The 20,433-nt window shown below is 33.7% G+C and overlaps 4 protein-coding genes across 6 annotated transcripts; 1 reads left to right on the plus strand and 3 right to left on the minus strand.

The window, feature by feature from the left end:
- Positions 1-6,739: 6,739 nt before the first annotated feature.
- LOC143625428 (phosphatidylglycerophosphate phosphatase PTPMT2-like) lies at positions 6,740-8,784 on the plus strand. The gene is made up of 6 exons (XM_077095754.1): positions 6,740-6,820; positions 6,988-7,277; positions 7,378-7,500; positions 7,850-7,943; positions 8,060-8,142; positions 8,225-8,784. The coding sequence occupies exons 2-6, from the start codon at positions 7,071-7,073 to the stop codon at positions 8,708-8,710; spliced, it is 993 nt and encodes a 330-aa protein (XP_076951869.1). The 5' UTR covers positions 6,740-6,820; positions 6,988-7,070; the 3' UTR covers positions 8,711-8,784.
- Positions 8,785-8,856: 72 nt separating this feature from the next.
- Positions 8,857-12,437, minus strand: LOC143625429 (uncharacterized). 2 transcript variants are annotated; one of them, XM_077095756.1, is made up of 12 exons: positions 12,300-12,437; positions 11,505-11,589; positions 11,108-11,159; positions 10,993-11,013; positions 10,838-10,891; positions 10,701-10,751; positions 10,533-10,595; positions 10,227-10,292; positions 9,973-10,011; positions 9,703-9,825; positions 9,403-9,495; positions 8,857-9,272 (listed from the first exon to the last, which is right to left on the minus strand). In XM_077095756.1, the coding sequence occupies exons 2-12, from the start codon at positions 11,528-11,530 to the stop codon at positions 9,006-9,008; spliced, it is 855 nt and encodes a 284-aa protein (XP_076951871.1). In that variant the 5' UTR covers positions 11,531-11,589; positions 12,300-12,437; the 3' UTR covers positions 8,857-9,005. The 2 variants fall into 2 exon arrangements, with proteins under 2 accessions (XP_076951871.1, XP_076951870.1); XM_077095755.1 differs by lacking the exon at positions 12,300-12,437 and having other exon boundaries at positions 11,505-11,596.
- A 1,009-nt stretch (positions 12,438-13,446) lies between these two features.
- Positions 13,447-15,488, minus strand: LOC143625431 (deSI-like protein At4g17486). Its single transcript, XM_077095759.1, has 4 exons — positions 15,312-15,488; positions 14,045-14,332; positions 13,885-13,965; positions 13,447-13,800 (listed from the first exon to the last, which is right to left on the minus strand). The coding sequence occupies exons 1-4, from the start codon at positions 15,469-15,471 to the stop codon at positions 13,646-13,648; spliced, it is 684 nt and encodes a 227-aa protein (XP_076951874.1). The 5' UTR covers positions 15,472-15,488; the 3' UTR covers positions 13,447-13,645.
- Positions 15,489-16,807: 1,319 nt separating this feature from the next.
- LOC143625430 (nudix hydrolase 8-like) lies at positions 16,808-19,859 on the minus strand. 2 transcript variants are annotated; one of them, XM_077095758.1, is made up of 9 exons: positions 19,649-19,859; positions 19,144-19,448; positions 18,306-18,547; positions 18,146-18,211; positions 17,925-18,062; positions 17,762-17,839; positions 17,305-17,355; positions 17,068-17,211; positions 16,808-16,987 (listed from the first exon to the last, which is right to left on the minus strand). In XM_077095758.1, exons 2-9 carry the CDS (start codon positions 19,277-19,279, stop codon positions 16,808-16,810), a joined length of 1,035 nt encoding a protein of 344 aa, XP_076951873.1. In that variant the 5' UTR covers positions 19,280-19,448; positions 19,649-19,859. The 2 variants fall into 2 exon arrangements, with proteins under 2 accessions (XP_076951873.1, XP_076951872.1); XM_077095757.1 differs by having other exon boundaries at positions 18,306-18,577.
- Between the last annotated feature and the right edge of the window lie 574 nt (positions 19,860-20,433).

Below are 20,433 nucleotides of genomic sequence, written 5' to 3' on the forward strand. Positions count from 1 at the left end.
TCGTACATGGCGCATGCCAATATCACGAACATGTTTCCTGAATGTTGCTGTGGGAAGTGCTTTTGTGAAAAGATCAGCTGAGTTGTTGCTGGACTGGACATATCTCATTTCAACCTGATTGTCTTTAATAAGGTCTTGAGTATACTCAAAGTATCTTGGTGGTATATGCTTTGTTCTGTCACTTTTGATATATCCTTCCTTCATTTGCGAGACACAAGCTGCATTATCTTCATAGATAGGAGTTGGAATTCGATCTTTCTCTAGTCCACAAGAAATCAATATGTGTCGTGACATAGATCTTAACCATACACATTCTCTTGAAGCTTCATGCAATGCAATGACTTCAGCATGATTTGAAGATGTTGCAATGAGTGTTTGTTTCTGAGAACGCCATGAAATCGCAGTTCCTCCATTCTTAAATACATATCCAGTTTGAGATTTTGCTTTATGGGGATCAGATAAATAACCTGCATCTGCATAACCAACTAACCCTTCTTTTGAATCGTTAGGATAAAATAAACCTAAATCAACAGTTCCTTTTAAATACCGAAAAATATGTTTAATGCCATTCCAATGTCTTTTAGTAGGGGATGAACTGAATCTTGCCAATAAATTAACTGCAAAAGAAATGTCAGGTCTTGTACAGTTAGTAAGATACATAAGTGCTCCAATTGCACTGAGGTATGGTACTTCGGGACCAAGAATCTCTTCATTATCTTCGCAAGGACGAAATTGATCATTGTCAACATTGAGTGATCTAACAACCATCGGTGTGCTTAAAGGATTTGCTTTGTCCATATTGAAACGTTTTAAGAGTTTCTCAGTATAAGTTGACTGATGCACAAGTATCCCATTATGCATATGCTCAATTTGTAAACCAAGACAATATTTGGTTTTTCCAAGATCTTTCATTTCGAATTCTTTCTTTAAAAGAGCAATTGCTTCATTAATTTCTTTTTGTGTCCCAATTAAATTTAGATCGTCAACATACACAGCTATGATCACATATCCTGATGTTGTCTTCTTGATGAAGACACATGGACAAATAAGATTATTTGTGTATCCTTTGCCTATCAAATAATCACTCAAACGATTGTACCACATCCTTCCAGATTGTTTCAGTCCATACAAGGATCTTTGTAATTTGATGGAATACATTTCCTTAGGCTTTGAGCTTATTGCATCGGGGAGTTTAAATCCTTCGGGAATTTTCATATAGATGTCACTATCTAGTGATCCATACAAGTAAGCTGTGACAACATCCATAAGGCGCATCTCTAAATTTTTAGAGACTGCTAAGCTGATTAAATATCTAAACGTAATAGCATCCATGACAGGAGAATACGTTTCTTCATAGTCAATTCCTGGCCTCTGAGAAAAACCTTGAGCTACAAGTCTTGCTTTATATCTTGTAACTTCATTTTTCTCATTTCGTTTTCTCACAAAAACCCATTTATATCCTACAGGTTTCATTGACTTTGGTGTAATGACAATAGGTCCAAAAACCTTTCGATTGTTTAGTGAGTTTAATTCAGCTTGCATAGCATCTTTCCATTTGTTCCAATCTTGTCGATTTTTACAATCATCTACAGATTTTGGTTCAGGGTCATCATTTTCTTCCATGATATCACTTGCCACAGAATAAGAAAATATATCATCAATATTTTCCATTTCATCTCGATCCCACATTATATGTGATTTACCATAGTTTATTGACAATTCTTTATTGGAATTATTTATTTCTTCCTGAGGAAATATTATATCATTTATTCTTTCCTGAGGGAAGGTTTTGTCAATCATTCCTTCCTTAGGGTCAGTATCCTTCTCAGAACCCTTTCTTTTTCGAGGATTTTTATCTTTTGAACCGATTGGCCTTCCACGTTTTAAACGTTTTTGAGATTCATGAGGTGCATTATTATGGTTTTGCTTGCTTGGAATCTCAACTCGAGCTGGAGCATTAGCAGCTGGTATATGAGATTTAGTGACCCTGTTTATATCAGTAAATGCATCAGGTAACTGATTTGCAATTTCTTGTAGATGTATTATTTTTTGAACCTCTGTCTCACTTTGTTTTGATCTTGGGTCTAGGTGTAACAATGATGACACACACCATGATATATCTCTTTCTTGCTTTTTCATTTCTCCCCCTAATGTCGGGAACATTGTCTCGTTAAAATGACAATCAGCAAAACGTGCTGTAAATACATCATCTGTTAAAGGTTCAAGGTATCTTATGATGGAAGATGTTTCATATCTAACATATATTCCCAACCTTCTTTGGGGACCCATTTTTGTGCGTTGTGGTGGTGCAATAGGAACATACACAGCACAACCAAAAATTCTAAGATGAGAGATATTTGGCTCATTTCCATAAACAAGTTGTGTGGGAGAGTATTTATGATTTGCACTTGGTCTTACGCGGATTAATGATCCAGCATGCATAATTGCATGACCCCAAATAGAAACATGGAGTTTTGTCCTCATTATTAATGGTCTAGCTATTAGCTGTAGGCATTTGATCAATGACTCGGCTAAGCCATTTTGTGTGTGTACATGAGCAACAGGGTGTTCTACAACAATCCCCACAGACATGCAATAATCATCAAAAGCATGTGATGTAAATTCTCCCGCATTATCAAGCCTTACTCTTTTAATGGTATAATCCGGAAAATGTGCACGTAATTTGATAATTTGAGCAAGAAATTTTGCAAAAACAACATTATGAGTCGATAATAAAGAGATATTAGACCATCTGCTGGATGCGTCTATTAAGACCATGAAGTATCTAAATGGTCCACATGGTGGATGAATTGGTCCACATATGTCACCTTGAATTCTTTCAAGAAACATTGGTGTTTCTTTATCGACTTTTAATGGCGAAGGCCTTGTAATTAATTTTCCAAGAGAACAAGATGTACATTGAGGCATTTTATCTATTTTGTGGATCTTTTGACCTTTCAGTGGATGCCCATGTGTATTTTCAATGATCCTTTTCATCATTGTGGATCCTGGATGGCCTAATCTGTCATGCCATAAGTTTATGATACCAGAATCGCAACAATTTTCTTTGACTGCCATATGTGCTTGAGGCACATTTATATATGTATAATGCAAACCAGAATGGAGCATTGGCAATTTTTCCAATATTTGATCTTTGCTTATGATATGCAAATATTTTTCATTACTAACAGTCCTTGACTGAGTATCATATCCATTATGATATATGTTTCTGAAACTCAACAAATTTCTTGTTGATTTTGGGGAAAATAAAGCATTTTCTATTTTGAGCTTTGTACCATTTGGTAATGCTAAATTAGCTTTTCCCACTCCTTCTATCAAGTTTGTAGGACCTGATATTGTATTGATGATCCCTTTTGTTGGTTTCAGTTTATAAAAATATTTTTTAGATCTAAGTATAGTATGCGTGGCTCCACTATCCGCTATACATATATCTTCTTCATTTGTTTGATCTTGTGCTCCGGTGATTTTCATTTTAAATCTTGAAAAATATTAAGAAAAAAAATAAGTGTATAACGAAGACATATGATATTTTAATAAGAACTTTATTTAATTGAAACACAAGTAGTACATGAAAGAGGAACTACATAATTAAAGATAATGAGAACACACTTAATAACTGCATCTAATTATAGTAGTCAAGCAACTTTGTTTCAAAGTTCTACCCCAAAGTCTTCAACGCTCAGCTCAGCATTGATATTATTAAAGTTATCAACATGGTTCACTTCTTTCTCTTTTCCTTTTAGAGAGGCTTGGTACAGTTCACACAGATGTGGAGCTGTGCGACAAGCCTTTGCCCAGTGGTTTGTACTTCCACATCTAAAACATGAAGTGCCATTGTTTTCGGACCTACCAGCTTCATTCCATTTATTTTGGTAGTTGGAATTGGTATTGTGTGGGACATGATAATTATTGGCTCTCTGGTTACGACCACGACCGTAAGAGTTATTGTTCCATTTGAATGGATGCTTACGATCATTAAAATGCCTTTTGTCAAAATGACCACGTCCACGTCCACGGCCTCGTCCTCGACTTTGTTCCCATTTATGATCAGAATTTTTATGAGAACTTTTGTGAGCAACATGTGCTTCTGGTATTGCTAATAAACCCGTGGGACGAGATTGATGATTTTTCATCAATAATTCATTATTTTTCTCTGCTACAAGGAGTAATGCATTTAGATAAGAGTATCTCTTAAAATTCTGCAAACGATAATGTGTTTGCAAGTTTATATTTGATGCATGAAACGTGGAGAAAGTTTTCTCTAACTTTTCTTCCTCTGTTACGGGATACCCACAAAATTCTAGCTTTGAACAAATTCGGTATAAAGCAGAGGTGTAATCATTTACCCTCTTAAAATCTTGGAACCTAAGACTGTTCCATTCATCTCTAGAAGTAGGAAGTAAAACTTCATTTAGATGACCGAATCTGCTTTTCAAATCTTCCCATATCATATATGGGTTATCATAATTAAAATACTCATGCTGTAGTAATTCATCAATATGTTTATGGATGAAAACATCAGCTCTTGCTTTATCCTGGTCAGAGCAATCATTGTATTCTTGGATTGCGTCTAACACATCCGTAGATTTTAAATGTCTTTTGACATTTGCTGTCCAAGACATATAATTTTCTCCAGAAATGTTGAGTGCAGGGAATTCGAGTTTTGCTATATTTGACATTTTGTTGCTAAACATAATAAGATAAATATTAGAATCCATATATATCAATCAACAATGAGATACAATACATTGGTAGAGCTATAAACATATAAAAGAAAAAGAAAATGCCGAAATCTTCAGATGGGAGATTAAAAATTAGAATGAGAAGTAGTATAAGCATTATAGTGACCAACAGTAAAACCGGGTGAATCATTTTGAGAACTTTATCTTGGATAAATTTAATAAGAAGAATGTTTGTTGTAAATGAAATGGGGTTAATGATTGGTTATTTATAGTGAAAATTTATAACCTTTTACAACGGTTATATTACCGTTTATAACGGTAACATTACCGTTTGTGTGTATATATATAATATATAATATTAATTATTTTAAAGTAAGATAATAAATAAGATATTAAATACAGTTTATTTTATAAAATATATATAATTAGTATGCACAATAATAAGAATAGAATTGTTAGTGTAAATAAATCTAACTTCTAAATGAGATATTAGTGTGCATATATAAATAAAAGTTAGAATAGTTATCAAATTTTAATAATAATGTTTATACACATTATTGCTATTACTCAGTATATTAGTTAGTATATGTATATGCATAGATATATATCTAATGTACATAATTAAAGAAGTGTTTATGATGCTTATGTAGATACCTTTGTGTCTATTACCTTTCTTGGTTAGGATATAAGTGGCTCGTGCTGATAACGTGTTATGATATTAGCCCTAATTATAACAATATTTTCGAAGTAATAACTGAACTAAGAAATATGCTGAGTAAACAATATGATATATTTGTTACTTCTGGATATCAACCTTCGTTCAAATCATACTATTTATAATGCAAAAACTACTGTGCAAAAGTACTATTTAAGGAGACAAACGAAATATAATTGGTGCATATAAAAATATAGTTGGTGAAGTCATGGTGTCATACAAATAATAGTGTCGGTGTCGGTAATTCATAACACTTTTATATTATTTCTAGCATTTCAAAAATTATTATCGTTATTTTTTTTTAAGACTAGCATTCTTTTTAAATCAATTATATGATATACTTTTATTTGTTAAGTTAGTTCCAACATATCATATAACATTATAACAATTTCAACCTTTAATCTATATCCTTATAATTTTCACAAACATCTATAATTAATTTTCACAAACATCTATAATATGTTGAACATTATGGTTAAGCCATTACGGTTTAGTGCACCTGTCCATATAAATACATCATCCTTGACACATATCTAACTTATAATTTTAACTAAGATAAGAATCTTGATTGATTCGATCGATCTGCTGATCGCGACACGGAAATGTTGCTTGTCTAGTAAAAAACTTACAGCTTACAACATGTCACTTAGATATAGATATCATGAGTTGTGATGTATGGAATGATGTGGACAATATAATACAAAATAGCATTAAACTTGTGTAATAAGAGAAGAAACAGTAAGTTATTGTAATCACATGTCGTATAATTTGAAGAGCAAGAAATAAGATATTCTTCATATTTAACTTGAAAGAAGTGACGTTTAAATATTACAACTTTCTCGTTCTAAGCGTTATTATTTATTTGTTTTTATGTTTGTATCGTTTTTTCTTCAAGCTTATTGCTTGGTTTTAATGCAATTACTATTAAAAAAAAGGTAAATTAGTATATTATTCAAAAATCTTTGTAATTGAGTTGTATTTATTATAAATGTCTAAGTCAAACTCTGAAACCAGTTAAGACAGCATAATTTGATCGGAATGAGTTAATGAGACTATTTAAATTAGAGATTGTTGCGGTAAAATACAAGAAATTCGTTATTCCGTAAAAAAATAATAATATTAATATTATATATTACTTCACATGGTATTAATATTATATATTACTTCACATGGTTTCTTAAAGAGGGGTAAAGGAAGCGAGTGGTATTCGAAACCTTGAAATTAGGGCTTCAATCCATCAACTCTCTCTCTCAATTCAATTTCACCAATAAATAATCACTCATACGTTTTTAATATCGTTCAAATTTCGTCTTGTTTAAGCGTTTGAGCCTAATTATCTGATTGCTAATCGCAAGTTGACCTAATTCTCGCGGCAAAACTCAATCGATCGTCAAAATTAAAGGTATAGTTCTGATTTTAACCGTTTTAATTTCAAATTTATTACATAGTTTCCGATTTACAAGTGATTTGATGTGATTGCGTACGTATTAATACTGTTTTGAGGTGAATTATTATTAGTTATTATGTATAATATGTTGAATGTGTTAATTTGGATTTTAATTGGTACAGTTTCAGATTTAGAAGTTGCTGTATGCAATGAATTGAAGGCTGGCTAGTGGATGTTGTGATTTTGTGTGAAATAGTGAATTATTATGTATATTGAAGATTTTAATGGTGTTGGTGAGTCGACGGTGGGGGGAGGTGAGGAGAGTTTGTCGGGTGGTGTGATCGGTTTATCGGAATCTAAGAGAGTTCTGGTAGGAGCAGGTGCTCGTGCGTTGTTTTACCCTACGCTTTTGTATAATGTTGTGAGGAACAGGTTTCAGGCTGAGTTTAGGTGGTGGGATCAGATTGAGGAGGTATCGTTTTTATTCTTATATTTTATATTTGTTAGCACATGTGATTTGCTGTGACTTATATATTGTGTTGATGTTTTGTGTGTGTGTGTGTTGTTTACAGTTTCTTCTGCTAGGTGCGGTTCCGTTTCCCTCGGATGTCAAACGGCTAAAGGATCTTGGTGTTGGTGGAGTGGTTACACTCAATGAGCCGTATGAGACTTTGGTTCCTACATCTTTATTCAGAGTAATCTCTTTTTGTTTCTCTTATTGGCTTATTGTTATTCTTTTGCTTTATTTGTGATTGCTGTGAGTTATGATGTGTGCTTTTTACATCCATACAACATACCTACGACTACGCGTATATGCATACATTCGGGCATAATTCACAAACAGGCATGTATTGTGTGTACAAACAAACCTGAACTATTTCTAGCAGCTGAAGTGTTTTTGCTGTAACAAATTCTTTATGTTTGTGGATCCCTAAATATCTGCTTTGTTTTGATATTGTTTGGCTTACCTTTTTTGTGGGTTTTTAAGCTCTCATTCATCATTAACCATCTTTTCTGATATAAATTGTCTGTTGATTTGCGTAGGATTATGATATTGATCATTTAGTGCTTCCAACAAGGGACTATCTATTTGCTCCATCACTCGATGACATATCTGAAGCTGTAAATTTCATCCATGGTAAGTAAATATGATCTTTAAATTGAATTCTCTCTATTTATTTTCACCTTCTGTTTGTTGATTAAACGAGACTAGTCTATAGTTTTAAACTGTTTAAACCTTATTCTCTTATGTAGGGAAAACGCTTCTCAAGCAGTCTACATATGTTCACTGTAAAGCCGGTCGTGGACGCAGCACAACCATTGTAATATGTTATCTGGTGAGTATCTGTTGATGTGTGTGTGTGTGTGTGTGTACGCATGTGCATGCCTCATTATTAAATCTTTTTTTTTGTTTATTAGATTCAGCATAGGCATATGCACCCGGATGCTGCCTATGCGTATGTGAGGTCGATCCGACCGCGGGTTCTTTTGGCATCAGCTCAGCGTCAGGCGGTAGAGGAATATTACTATCTGAAAGTGAAGAAAATGCATTTTCCAGGCAATTTTTGGTCAGGCAACAGCAGCCAAAGTTGCAGTACGATTTATAGATCTCCAAGGTTCTATCCAGCAACAGCAGATGTGTTCACATTTGATGATGGCTCGGTAGTGGTGATAGCCAAAGCTGATCTTGATGGATATGAATATGATGATGAAAGGTGTGGTGGCGGTGGACAAATCTGGTCAGGTGTGAGTTTAGTTTGTCGCGTTGGAGTTGCAACTTTGGCGAAGTTTTCCAGCTTGTTGCACAGCAGCAACAAGATGTCAAGTGTGAGCCTTGTAACCATGGGGGACAAATATCCTTCAAAAACCTCTCATGATGTCAGCATAAACATCCATCTCTACTAGAAAAAAGATCACTGGTTTGTGTAAATATTCCTGCTGGCATGTACTTAAGAAAACATACTGATGTTTTTTTTTCTTTTTTTATAAATTTGTAATTATACGATATCATGTGTATAAGTTTGACACAGAATATGTATCGTCTATTCGTCTGTTTGAATGTTTCGATTACATTTGCAACCAAAGTGTGGCCTTAGGTTCACAGCATAACATATTTCCAGTATAAATATTTGTAAACTTACACGTGGCACACTGCCACAATGGCGATTCATATTTTCAAGTCAACATCAAATATCAAATACTAGTATACGTCTGTAAGCCCAAGAAAATCGCTGAAGAAACTTTTAACTGATGGTGGCCATGTATAAGACGAATCATATCCTTGCAGAGCCGTCATAGGGGTCTCATCATCAACTTTAACATCTTCATCTTTCAAGTAAGGGATAACATATTTTTTCATGTCGCTGTCAGAAATCCCGAGATGATTTCCTGTCACGTTGATGAACTTCACTTTTCCGGCTTCATCCAATTTCCTCAGACCAATCCAGTCTTCGATATAAAGTTGGGTCTGTGTTAAAAAGAAACAAAAGAGACTTATTAGTTATTATCTTGAGACAACAGTCACTTTGAAAGCAAACGCCAGGTGCGCACGTGGTTTAAATTGTAGTATTAAGTGAATGTTGGGAAGACCAACTAACCTCCTGTGGAGCCAAAACCGGGCTGAACTTTCCATCTGGATAGTATCCAAACCAAGCAGTTTCTTTAGGTATCAAAACCGTGTCCTGCTCAAACTGTTGCAGCAGACAGGGCATAATAAGCATTCGCATATAAACAGAGGGAGGTTCAAATAATAAGACCCATAAATAGGTAGCCTTTTGATCATATTTTAAGAGATGGTAGAATCATGATCGTTTCCACCTTTTGTTCGGTCAATAATCAAATGCTAAAAGTGGCTCCTTTAGTTCCTAATTGATTGAAAGTTGGTTGTTAGTATGTACCATGATAAGCACCAGATTTTTTATGCTGCTAAATCTCTTCTTGTAAGTGGAGTTTCTCGTTTCTGGAATTTCATTGTTAAGCTTCGGGAGAAATCGGCAGTGCTGTAAATAGCCATCAATATTCTGGAACCAAATACTAATCATAAGCAACCACCATCTCGAAGGAAACAATATACAAATACCAGATCCTTTGAAACTTTTTTGCTATTATGTTGTTAACAAACATGCAATGAAGCTGATAATATGGCGAGTTAAGTAGAGCAGGCTTACATTTGGTAATTTCAGATAGCCACTAGGAGCCAAGTGTTCCTGTGCATTTACAAGTAAAATATTGTTAGCAAAATTAACATGTTGGTCAAGACATCATACCTCAGGTTTCATGTAATCGGGTAGGTATCATCTAATACCATACCCACCCTAACTCCATAAATTTTTCTATAATTAATCCCACACCTGATCACATACCCGCCCCGAATGTTTCGGTTTTCTAGTCGGGTTCAGGTTTTTCGGTCATCCCTACATACCTGTATATAATCAGTATAGATCTCTGACTTGATAAGTATATTTGCTAGCCTGCAGAAAATGCCAGTCTGCAAAACCAGTTTACATTTCAGATTAAACACTAGATCTATTCAGCCAGGAAAACTTTCCTTCCCCTATGTTTGATGAAAGTTGAATGTTTTAAATTTTGTGGCAACTCATGAATATATACTAAACACATTAAAATCATACAAAAAGGCTCGCGACTTCAATTTCTAACAAGTGTGATCTCAGCCACTAACAAATGAATTCCTTTTAACTTCCATATATAATCAGAAGGGAGCACTTACACCACAAAGTGGCACTGAGGCGGTACCAGCATGAGGTCCTCCCAGTGATATCAAATTATTAACCTGTCTTGGACAAAAAGCATCATTAGATAAAACAAAACATATCAACTGTACTTTGAGCATGCACGATGCAAAGACCAGTAAACTAGGGGAGACAGCTGTACTTGCCTGAGGCCCGCCATCACAAAATTCTTCAACACCTCGGCCGATTACATTGCCCTGTATGCATAGGAGCAGTTAGATAAGCAATGCGTTGCAGAAAGACAATATGAATATCAGAAGAAACAGCGGATCTTGATAGTCACCTGTGAGAGTCCAACTATGTTGTAACCATTACTGAGTTCCTTCATTTTCTTCACCTGAAGCAGCCATTTACATTTACTGGTAAGCCAAAGAAATTGTATCAAAGGGAGATTGAAAAAGAAAATCATTTATCTTTCTTCCACAGAGATGTCTTCACCTTCTCACAAACAAGTTCAGACTGTGAACATACAAAAATAAAATGATTTCAGCAGGTAGCTTATATAAATAGTTAAATACACGATACTTGATAGTGAAAATAATCTCAAATCCACCTGTTCTAGCAGGGGCATAAACCAGGAATCCCATGCTCCATTTCCAATTTCACTACAGCATTGCATGAATAACATGAAACCATGAGAATCAATTATTTAATAAGTTGAAAATGAACTAAAATAATAACCAAAACATAGGGTGCAAAAAATATTGGTTAAGCAAAACAATAACTTTTAAAATCATAACACGGGGAGCACCAGTAAGAAAGCCCAAATCAAGCAATACTATACTGAGTACATGGAAAGCAACTTCAAAAGATTTTGTGGTCAAATATTTATTTGAAAGAAATAAAGGTTCAAGTCCTTAATAACAGCATGACATGTATGATATAGTGACTATTGACATTATCAGATGTAGATGAGAAAAATCAAGCCGTAAAAAATAAACGAGGCATACATGCAAAATCCTTCAGACTTGGACATGTCGCTGAGTTCTTGGGTGAACTGTGTCAATCCTTTATTTGAACATTGATCACCAATACCTGTCATGGAACCACATAAGATCATCTGTGAAAAGTTCAATATAGAGATAGCAGTTTACGAGTATTCAGGAATATCTGCAACTACGTTACATCCAATTTTTTTTCCAGGATTTTTTGATTTTATCCTCGAACGTATTAGTTTCTTTTTTCAAAGAAGGGCAACCCACACACTCTCTAACTCTACTTTACTTACTCTTATATTACATTTTCACTTCACTTCATTTGCAGCCGCTAACAGAAAGTCATGACAAACATGAGATCACGATAGACAGATTTCAAAAAATATAACAAAAAAAATTATCAAAAATTTTCTATTCTGTTGACTTAAAAAATGCATAACAAAAAGTCGCTCTCGAAGACGCTTGCAAAGATTGTACACTCCCTACCTTCCATTTTTAGAAACTAGAATTAATGCCATTTGGCCTAAATATATCCAAGTCATGAAACCTTATCGGTATACAATCAATTAATCAATCAATGAATCGTGTGCATGTGCTTTCGTAGTTTCATCTTTCCTCCTAAAAACCAGGTGAAAACTAAGTAACCAACAAACTATTGATTAAAGTGTGTGTAATACAAATTGTGCTACCTATTCATTGAATACCTGTTTTGAAATCAGTTATGAATTTGATATATCGCAGTTGAATTGTGAAAAAAAACCCTAATTTAGTGATTACAAATATATATACATACATAGATAATTGGATTACCGTGAAGTACAATGAAAGGAAGAGAGAAAGATGAAATAGGAAATCAGAGGAAGAGGATGATGATGATTGGCAATGGTGATGGTGATGAATCCATGGTTATCGTCTTCTTCTTCTTCTTCTTCATCATCATCATATTAATCAATGGTGATGAATCCATGGTTATCGTCTTCTTCTTCTTCTTCTTCTTCTTCATCATCATCATATTAATCAATCACTGTGGTGTGTTGTGGTGTTTGTTGGGGATTCTATTCTCTCTGTAACAGCTTTCATTTTCTTACTATTATTATAATCTCCCATATTTCTATAAATTCTATTATTATTATTATTATTATTATTATTATTATTATTATTATTATTATTATTATCATTATTATTATTATTATATCGGTATGTATTCGTACCTGTTAGAGGTGCACAAAATAACCGGTTTCGGACCTGCCCGGAATTGGTTTCTACCTTGACCTGCGGATACAACCTGGTATTGGGTTTCTCCCCAGACCTGTACCCGGACCCGCCAGAACCATTTCCAATTTTACCGGGTCAAAACCCAAAAAAATAACCTGAAAAACCCGGTCAAGTATCCGACTATACCCGGAATCGGTTTCTACAAGATACCCGGTTTATGCAATTATAGTACTAGTCATATAAGATCATACAAGCCTATAACTATGTATAGTTGATCACACGAGTCATATCATGTATTAGAGCACACGGAGTGGTCCCTCTCATTTGGGGTGGTGTTCCCAGGGGTGATGTATAGTTGTGGTCCGGGTTGGCCCCGTTTTTTTGCTCAATAGTGTAAATTTTAACGCTTTCGTCCGGAAATTTTGAGCCCCCCACCTTCGCGTTTTCGTCCAAGCTTTGCCACAAATATTGCCACATTTTCCAGGATGAAAAACCCATGAATTTATCCTAGACTTCCCCCATTTTGTTCTTAATTTGCCTTATATTTCGTGGGTTAGCTACTTTAGCGGCCTGGCATGTTACTCGGAATTCTCGATTATTTCATTTCTTGATGTTAGCAATGTACAATGATCATTACAGTGAAAATGCCTTTGGATAATCCTATCAAAGTGTAGTCTGTGTAAAAATAACCTATATCAGTTTAAAGAGAAGCTAGTGAATAACCTATATTCTGCTTAATCAACAAATTTCCTTCAAGAAATATACAATCAACAAACAAAAACTTTCATAAAAGAAAATTGGTCATAAATTTATAAATAACCTATTCACCACTCTCTATTCTAACAGTATTCATAACCTATACCATAAATAACACACATATGCACAACCACCACTTAACAATAAATACAATTCAAGACTGTTTGTCTAAGCAGCAACCAGTTTCACTGGTTATCCTGCAGAAATGCAACATCCATGTTCGGTGCAGACCGTACAGTCAGCAGATGATCATGATCATGACCATGACGATCGTTGTCCTCCTCCTCATCGTCACTCAGCATTGTTAAAGATGAATATCCAGATTCTGATCCTTGGTCACCTGATAAATAAATAAATAACAGCTTCATTTAACGGTTTCTCATTTCAGCCACACGCGCACACACATCATTATGGCATTACTAACCAGAATATGTTGCATGCTCGGTTATGCGTCCAACAGCACCAACTTGAATCTTTTCTGACAGTAGACAGTTGCATAACGAACCTGCTTGTCAAAAACATCAATACATCAATATTAATTTATTCTTACAAAAAAAAGAGAAAACGAAATGGTCACTTGTTACCTAGTTTAGCCAAACGATTGACCCATCGTGGGATGGGATTTCCAGTGAGACGGTAAGAGACTTCATCGGTAAAATGATTACAGTTTTTTGCAATCAAATGATAAGTGTCACCATGATATTTGTTAGACAGATGCTCCATAAATGAACGAAACTCTGTAGACGACATATCCGTGCTGCCCAGACGAATAGATCGTCTGAACACGAAACCCGGGCAACTTCTCGGTTCCACCTCAAAAATCCCACTGCTTGAGTACTCATGGGCTCCAAATGCATATTCCATACCATGTGCTGTTTGTCATATCATATATTATTCTGATGAAAAATAGGTCATATATATATAACAATAATATCTAGGATAAATACCATAAAAACCAATGTACTTTCTGTTTATTCTCGTATAATTCCCCAACAATTTTTACACATAAAAAACCAACATACTTTATATTCTTCTCCTGTAAAAGTCCCTTAACATTATTTTTTTAATATAAAAGTCCCTTAACATGTTTATATTTGAAAAAAAAAAACCTCTTCATTATGACTCGATGCATAACGAAGACATTATTTTACAAAATACATTAGTTTATAACAATAAAAATTATTTGTTTATAACTTTTTATGGAACCGAGCATGTGCCAAGCTTAAGCTTGAAAATACGACTCAAGAGCTGAGCTCAAGCTTTAGAAAAAAAAACTTGAAACGAGCCAAGCTCGAGCTTAGAAAAATAGTTCGAAACGAGCCAAGCTCAAAGCTTTAGAAAAATAGCTCAAAACAAGCCAAGCTCAAAGCTTTAGAAAAATAGCTCGAAACGAACAAAGTTCAAAGCTTTAGAAAAATAGCTCGAAACGAGCCAAGCTCAAGCTTGAAACGAGCTGAGCTCAAGCTCTCGTAAATCAAAACGAACAGAGCTCAAGCCTAGTTGAGATCGGTTTCGGCCCGTTTACACCTCTACAAGAAAAACAGAAAGTATGTTGGTTTTTTATGTGCAAAAAAACTGTTAAGTGACTTTTACAATAAAATCTAATTTAAAAAACATGAGTTGGGTTTTGTGGTATTTGCCCTAATATCTAATTTTTTTGCTAATTTAAAAAAAAAATACTAAAATGGATAATCTTTTTATATGCACTAATCATTGCACTAAAAGCTTTTACTTTTAACAATTAACAGACTCAATTATACAGTTTTTGACCTTGAATATTAAGAGTAAATCTTATTATCCTAAAAGATGAAAATAATAAATAAATAAATAAATAGCAGAAGAATTGTGTACCTTCAATACCAGAATGAAAAATCCCCAATCCAAACCAGTACATGTAGTTATTAACAGGAGTGAGATCATAAACATTTAGATACATCAAAGCATGGTTACTTGCTGTATTATTATTATTATTATTATTATTATTCTGCTTTTTCCAAGGAATTAACCACATTATCACACCCACTTTAATTCTATCCTAATCAATTCACAACAAAATAGTTAACTTAATAATAATAATAATATTAGAAATAAATGATTGAGACAGAACAGAACAGAACAGAACAGAACAGAACAGACTTACTTACATGGATCAAGAAAGAAGAAGGCAGGTTTAAGGTTCAAGACTTACAAAACAAAACAATTAAGTTAAGTTGAAGACGTGCGTAGGTGTGAAGTAACAAAAAGTAAGTTGATTATTATCAATGATGGGATTTGATGTATTTGACCTTTTCAATATTATTGTAAAAGGGACAAAACTATTATTATCATTATTATTAAGGTCGTTAAATTCATATCGGGTCGGGTCGGGTCGGGTCGGGTCAGTATGTAGGCTCGGTGTGAACTGTACATGAGACCAAGAAAACCGATACAAAATCGGAAAACTAGACGGGAATAACCAAACTGATACAAAAACTAACGGTTTGACTTATGTTTTTGTAAAAATCAATCTCTCGGTTTTGCGTGCAATTAAACAAAAAAACTAATCCAAACTATAGATTTTTAATTTTAATTATTGAATTAATTTTAATAGCTTAATGAATAGTTTAACTCAAATATTTTTAACTCCAAACATATAATACTCAATTGATTATTTACTAAAAAATTATATATGTCCAAACTTATTATTTTTTTGCAACATTTTCTAATTATAAAAAATGGTTATTAGAATATTCTTGTAAGGTTATACAATTTATAATTGGACTTCTCACACATATATAGAAGTGTTTGGCAAATAGCTAATTAAATAGTCCTCTTACCAAACTATTGAATAGTCCTCTGCCTAACAATCTTTTTAATGAAACCTTTTTATTCTTTTAAAACTAACCAGCATAATAATATACTAGTTTATGTCCAGCCAACATAATAAGATCCTCGCTGTCTGTCGATATGTAGATACAAGTAGTCTTCGCAACGAACCCAACACATGTCGATATCCTTTTGATCATATTGCGACTTTACTTTTTGGATTTTATTTTCCCGTTGCTATAGAATATTGTTTTGTTATTAGATTGTTTACAAGAATTTGAGAAATTCAGTCTGCAAGATATCTAGGGCTATAGTATAGCTAGATATAAATCTGTAATGTATTAAACAACTATACATTTATGACTGAATATACATGTCACAAACTCTTTTCTAGTATACACATATAGATGCAACCTGTATGCATCTTCTTCATAATAAATACATTGAAGACATCAGTTAGGACTTAGGATAATTATGTTGAGGTTTATGAAGTGGAACAAGAATCATTGGAAGAACATCCAAGCCTTTGATCATCAACAACATTATAGTACAACATTATAGTACAATGAAGATAACCGGTTGTCAAACTTAGAGACGACTTTATGCACAGATAATCCACAGTAACGCTTCCCGATCCTAGCAATGCACATGTCGATTATTTTCTTGAACATGTTGTCTCCTTTGATTAATGGTTGCTCAACAAACTCCCTCAATGCCATCCACTGCATATGCAACCGTTCAAATGTCAAATATCGAGCCATGATATATAAAAAGATGACAAGATATTTAGCCTTTTTTTTACCTTGGCTGCTTGAACTTCAAGATCATCAATCTTGATCTCACTTGAAACTGGTCTCAGCATGCATATGAAGAACAAATCGGATTTTTCGAAAGCCACATTATGCGCGTGCCTGAAAGCTATAACTTCCAAAAACTCGGTATCAATCTGAAAAATGAAATGAAGCAAAAAAAACCTTAGATTTCAGTTGAGAAACTAAAAAAAGTTACCATTTTTATTTTTATTTTTATGGATTCTTACCCCTGTTTCCTCTTTCACTTCTCTCACAGCTCCACTAAATATCTCCTCTGACTAGTCAACATCGAAAGGAAAACAAATCAAAAAAGGCCATAGTTATACAAACACCACTGATGTGCTATCCAGATAACAATGACGTGTCATATGGTATAGCTATGCTACACGGGACGTATGGTATGAGGGAAACTGATGGTCATACTTGTCCGTATGATAAGGCGATAAAGGTCATACGGATCATAAGAGGGCCAAATCATATGGTCCGTATGATTTTTTTGACTAACAAAGAAATGACTTATGTGAGCACAAACAAAAGCCATACATGCCATATGATCTTTTTCGTTTTATTACAGTCCAGATGACATCATATGGCCTTTATGATAGAGCAAAAAAGTCATACGAACCATATGATGTGACAAGCAAGCTAGCATACACTTTTAAGATAAATTGTAACAATGCAAACCTCAAGAATGAATCCTGTTGGTAATTTCCAAAGCCCATCAAACTCCGGTGCACAATGTTTCTCTTGAACTACAAGAACCTGCATAAAACAACTTCTTCCTAAACATGTGCAAATTCATAACTAACATGTCAAATTACATTAATGAAACATGTGACATGCATACCTCATTCTTGTCATTCATCACGAACCCCCCGACTCCAACTTGATGAGAAGCATTAGCAGGTAACATACACGGTTCATCAGGAATCCAATATGTCATCATAACGTATCCTCTTTCCGCGTGATGGTACTGAAATCCTTCCTATAATATAAAAAGCCAGAATCTTTAATTATTTCACTTTAATCTTGCATATTTTTTTTAAATCATCAAGATGAGTAACATACCCTTACTGCTATAGGTACAAGATCACATTTTTCTACAGGCAACTTTAGCCAAATTCCCTTTTTACCCTGCAATTATGATAAACAAACACATTGTAATTGTCAATGACACAAGGGTATATTTTGGGAATATGTTTATATCATATTATGAATTTTGTTTTACCTTTTTCCTCCAAAGTGAAATAGATGATCGAATGATAGAGGCGAAAACATTAACATCGGACGGTAGTTTCTCCGGATTCACAACAATGCCACCATACTCATCATCAAATGCATCAAGAACTCGATTTTGCCTAAACATAATACTGTCACCGAGGCTTGCGCTTGAGTCATCATATCGATATGTATACGTCTCCACAGCATATGGTTCTTTCCCAACCAAACCAATAGCATCTTGTGAAGTATCTTTACAACAAGCAGCCTCATGTGAATTACCTTTAAAACAAGGGAAGTGTTTCAATAAAAGGAGTGTGCATATAACCGAAAAAACCGAAACAAAGCAATATTTATTTTCTAATTTTTTGAAAAAACCAATATTTTCAGTACTGTATACTTATAACCGAAATAACCGAACCGAAGCATATAATCAATGCCCAATACAATTTTCCAGCATTAAAACAGCTTTAGTTCATAACCTTCCATAAATCTTGAAAAAGTAATCATCTTGATCAATATTTTTATTCAAAGACTGCTAATTCTTGTAAAAAGAAAGAGAAAATGTATCAATGCATAAAACCAAATTAACCGGACCAAAGCAATTCTTTTTTTATTTTTTGAAAAACCGATATTTGCAGTTCGGGTGCGGTTAACCATATATTTATAACCGAAATAACCGAACTGAAGTGTATAAGCAATGCCCAATGCAACTTTCCATCTTAAAAACAGCTGTAGTTTATAACCATCCATAAATCTTGAAAAAGAAATGCAAAAAGTAACCAACTTGATCAACATTTTTATTCAAAGACTGTTAATTATTATAAAAAAACAGAGCAAAATAATACCTTTATAAGAGCAGAGTAATGGTGAGACCTTAAGAGAGCCAGCCTTCAAATTAAAAGTGGATAAAGACAACATTCCCTTTGGACCAATCAAATTTGACACAAAAACTGATTTCATATCAAATACTTTCAAATCCATTGCTTAAATCTAAACCACAAAATGACCCCCCAAATCTTATTAATACCCACAGATATATCAGTAATCACTTATTAAATTATATAATCTTAACAAGTCAACTATGGGAATCTTGATTATAACAAGGGGGATTCTTGGAGATTATCAATGGTGAAAAAAACTAAACTTTATGCTAAAAAACCATGTGGGTGTTAATCTTTTAGTGATGAAACATGGATTAAATGTATAAAAATAAGATCTTTTGAAAAAAAAACTAAACTTTATGCTAAAAAACCAAGTGGGTGTTAATCTTTTAGTGATGAAACATGGATTAAGTGTATAAAAATAAAAATAAGATCTTTTGAAAAAAACTAAACTTTAAGCTAAAAAGACCAGGTGGGTGTTAATCTTTAGTGATGAAACATGGATTAAATGTATAAAAATAATATCTTTTTTTTATGGGTTGAAAAAAAACTAAACTTTAAGCTAAAAGACCAACTGGGTGTTAATCTTTTAGTGATTAAAAATGGATTTAAGAGTATAAAAATAAGATCTTTTGAAAAAAAAACTAAACTTTATGCTAAAAAACCAAGTGGGTGTTAATCTTTAGTGATGAAACATGGATTAAGTGTATAAAAATAAGATCTTTTTTTGTGGGTCAATAAGGAGAAAGTGCAGCAGGTTAGCAAGGATCAAGATTGATATGAAGATGATTAGATGAAATCAAGAAATTGTGTGGTGGAGGGAAATATGTTGAATGGTTGTGTGTTGGCTTTTAAAACATAGCTTGTGGAGATATAATCCTTTTATATTACACATATACAATACATTAGACTATTAAAGATATTATTTTTTGTTCAATATATGTGTCACGCTCAATGAGTGAAAGCGTGTCTGCATACAAAACACATGGCTAATTTTCTAGATCGACCAATCAATCAATCATACCCAGTAAAGTCCTACAAATAGCATGTAAGTTTTTTCTAGATAATAAACAAATATATGTATGATGTACATGTAGGTTTTTTATTTTAATATGTAAATATATCACGTTTTTTCGACCGGCTTCTGAGTTTTTAAGTGTACTTAAAGAAAACATGTATACATGTTGCATTTGAAAAAACAAAGTAAAAGGTAAGAAAACTGAGTTTCCATGGTCATATTTACCTAACATGACA

Source organism: Bidens hawaiensis, unplaced genomic scaffold (genome assembly GCF_021521415.1).
Source record: "Bidens hawaiensis isolate Kalapana, Puna unplaced genomic scaffold, B.hawaiensis_p1.1 tig00004105_1, whole genome shotgun sequence".
Classification (NCBI taxonomy): Eukaryota; Viridiplantae; Streptophyta; class Magnoliopsida; order Asterales; family Asteraceae; genus Bidens; species Bidens hawaiensis.

Coding starts and splice junctions, on each gene's coding strand:
- LOC143625428 (XM_077095754.1), top strand. CDS start 7,071: ATGTATATTGAAGATTTTAATGGTGTTGGTGAGTCGACGGTGGGGGGA. Junction 7,278..7,377: donor GGTGGGATCAGATTGAGGAG/GTATCGTTTTTA, acceptor TGTTGTTTACAG/TTTCTTCTGCTAGGTGCGGT. Junction 8,143..8,224: donor CCATTGTAATATGTTATCTG/GTGAGTATCTGT, acceptor TTTGTTTATTAG/ATTCAGCATAGGCATATGCA.
- LOC143625429 (XM_077095755.1), bottom strand. CDS start 11,596: ATGACAGGTATTGGTGATCAATGTTCAAATAAAGGATTGACACAGTTC. Junction 9,826..9,972: donor GCTATCTGAAATTACCAAAT/GTAAGCCTGCTC, acceptor ATTTGGTTCCAG/AATATTGATGGCTATTTACA. Junction 9,273..9,402: donor CGGTTTTGGCTCCACAGGAG/GTTAGTTGGTCT, acceptor TTTTTAACACAG/ACCCAACTTTATATCGAAGA.
- LOC143625431 (XM_077095759.1), bottom strand. CDS start 15,471: ATGTGGTTAATTCCTTGGAAAAAGCAGAATAATAATAATAATAATAAT. Junction 14,333..15,311: donor TTTTCATTCTGGTATTGAAG/GTACACAATTCT, acceptor TATGACAAACAG/CACATGGTATGGAATATGCA. Junction 13,801..13,884: donor CGAGCATGCAACATATTCTG/GTTAGTAATGCC, acceptor TTTATTTATCAG/GTGACCAAGGATCAGAATCT.
- LOC143625430 (XM_077095757.1), bottom strand. CDS start 19,279: ATGGATTTGAAAGTATTTGATATGAAATCAGTTTTTGTGTCAAATTTG. Junction 18,578..19,143: donor ATTACTCTGCTCTTATAAAG/GTATTATTTTGC, acceptor CTTGTTTTAAAG/GTAATTCACATGAGGCTGCT. Junction 18,212..18,305: donor TTTCACTTTGGAGGAAAAAG/GTAAAACAAAAT, acceptor TCATAATTGCAG/GGTAAAAAGGGAATTTGGCT.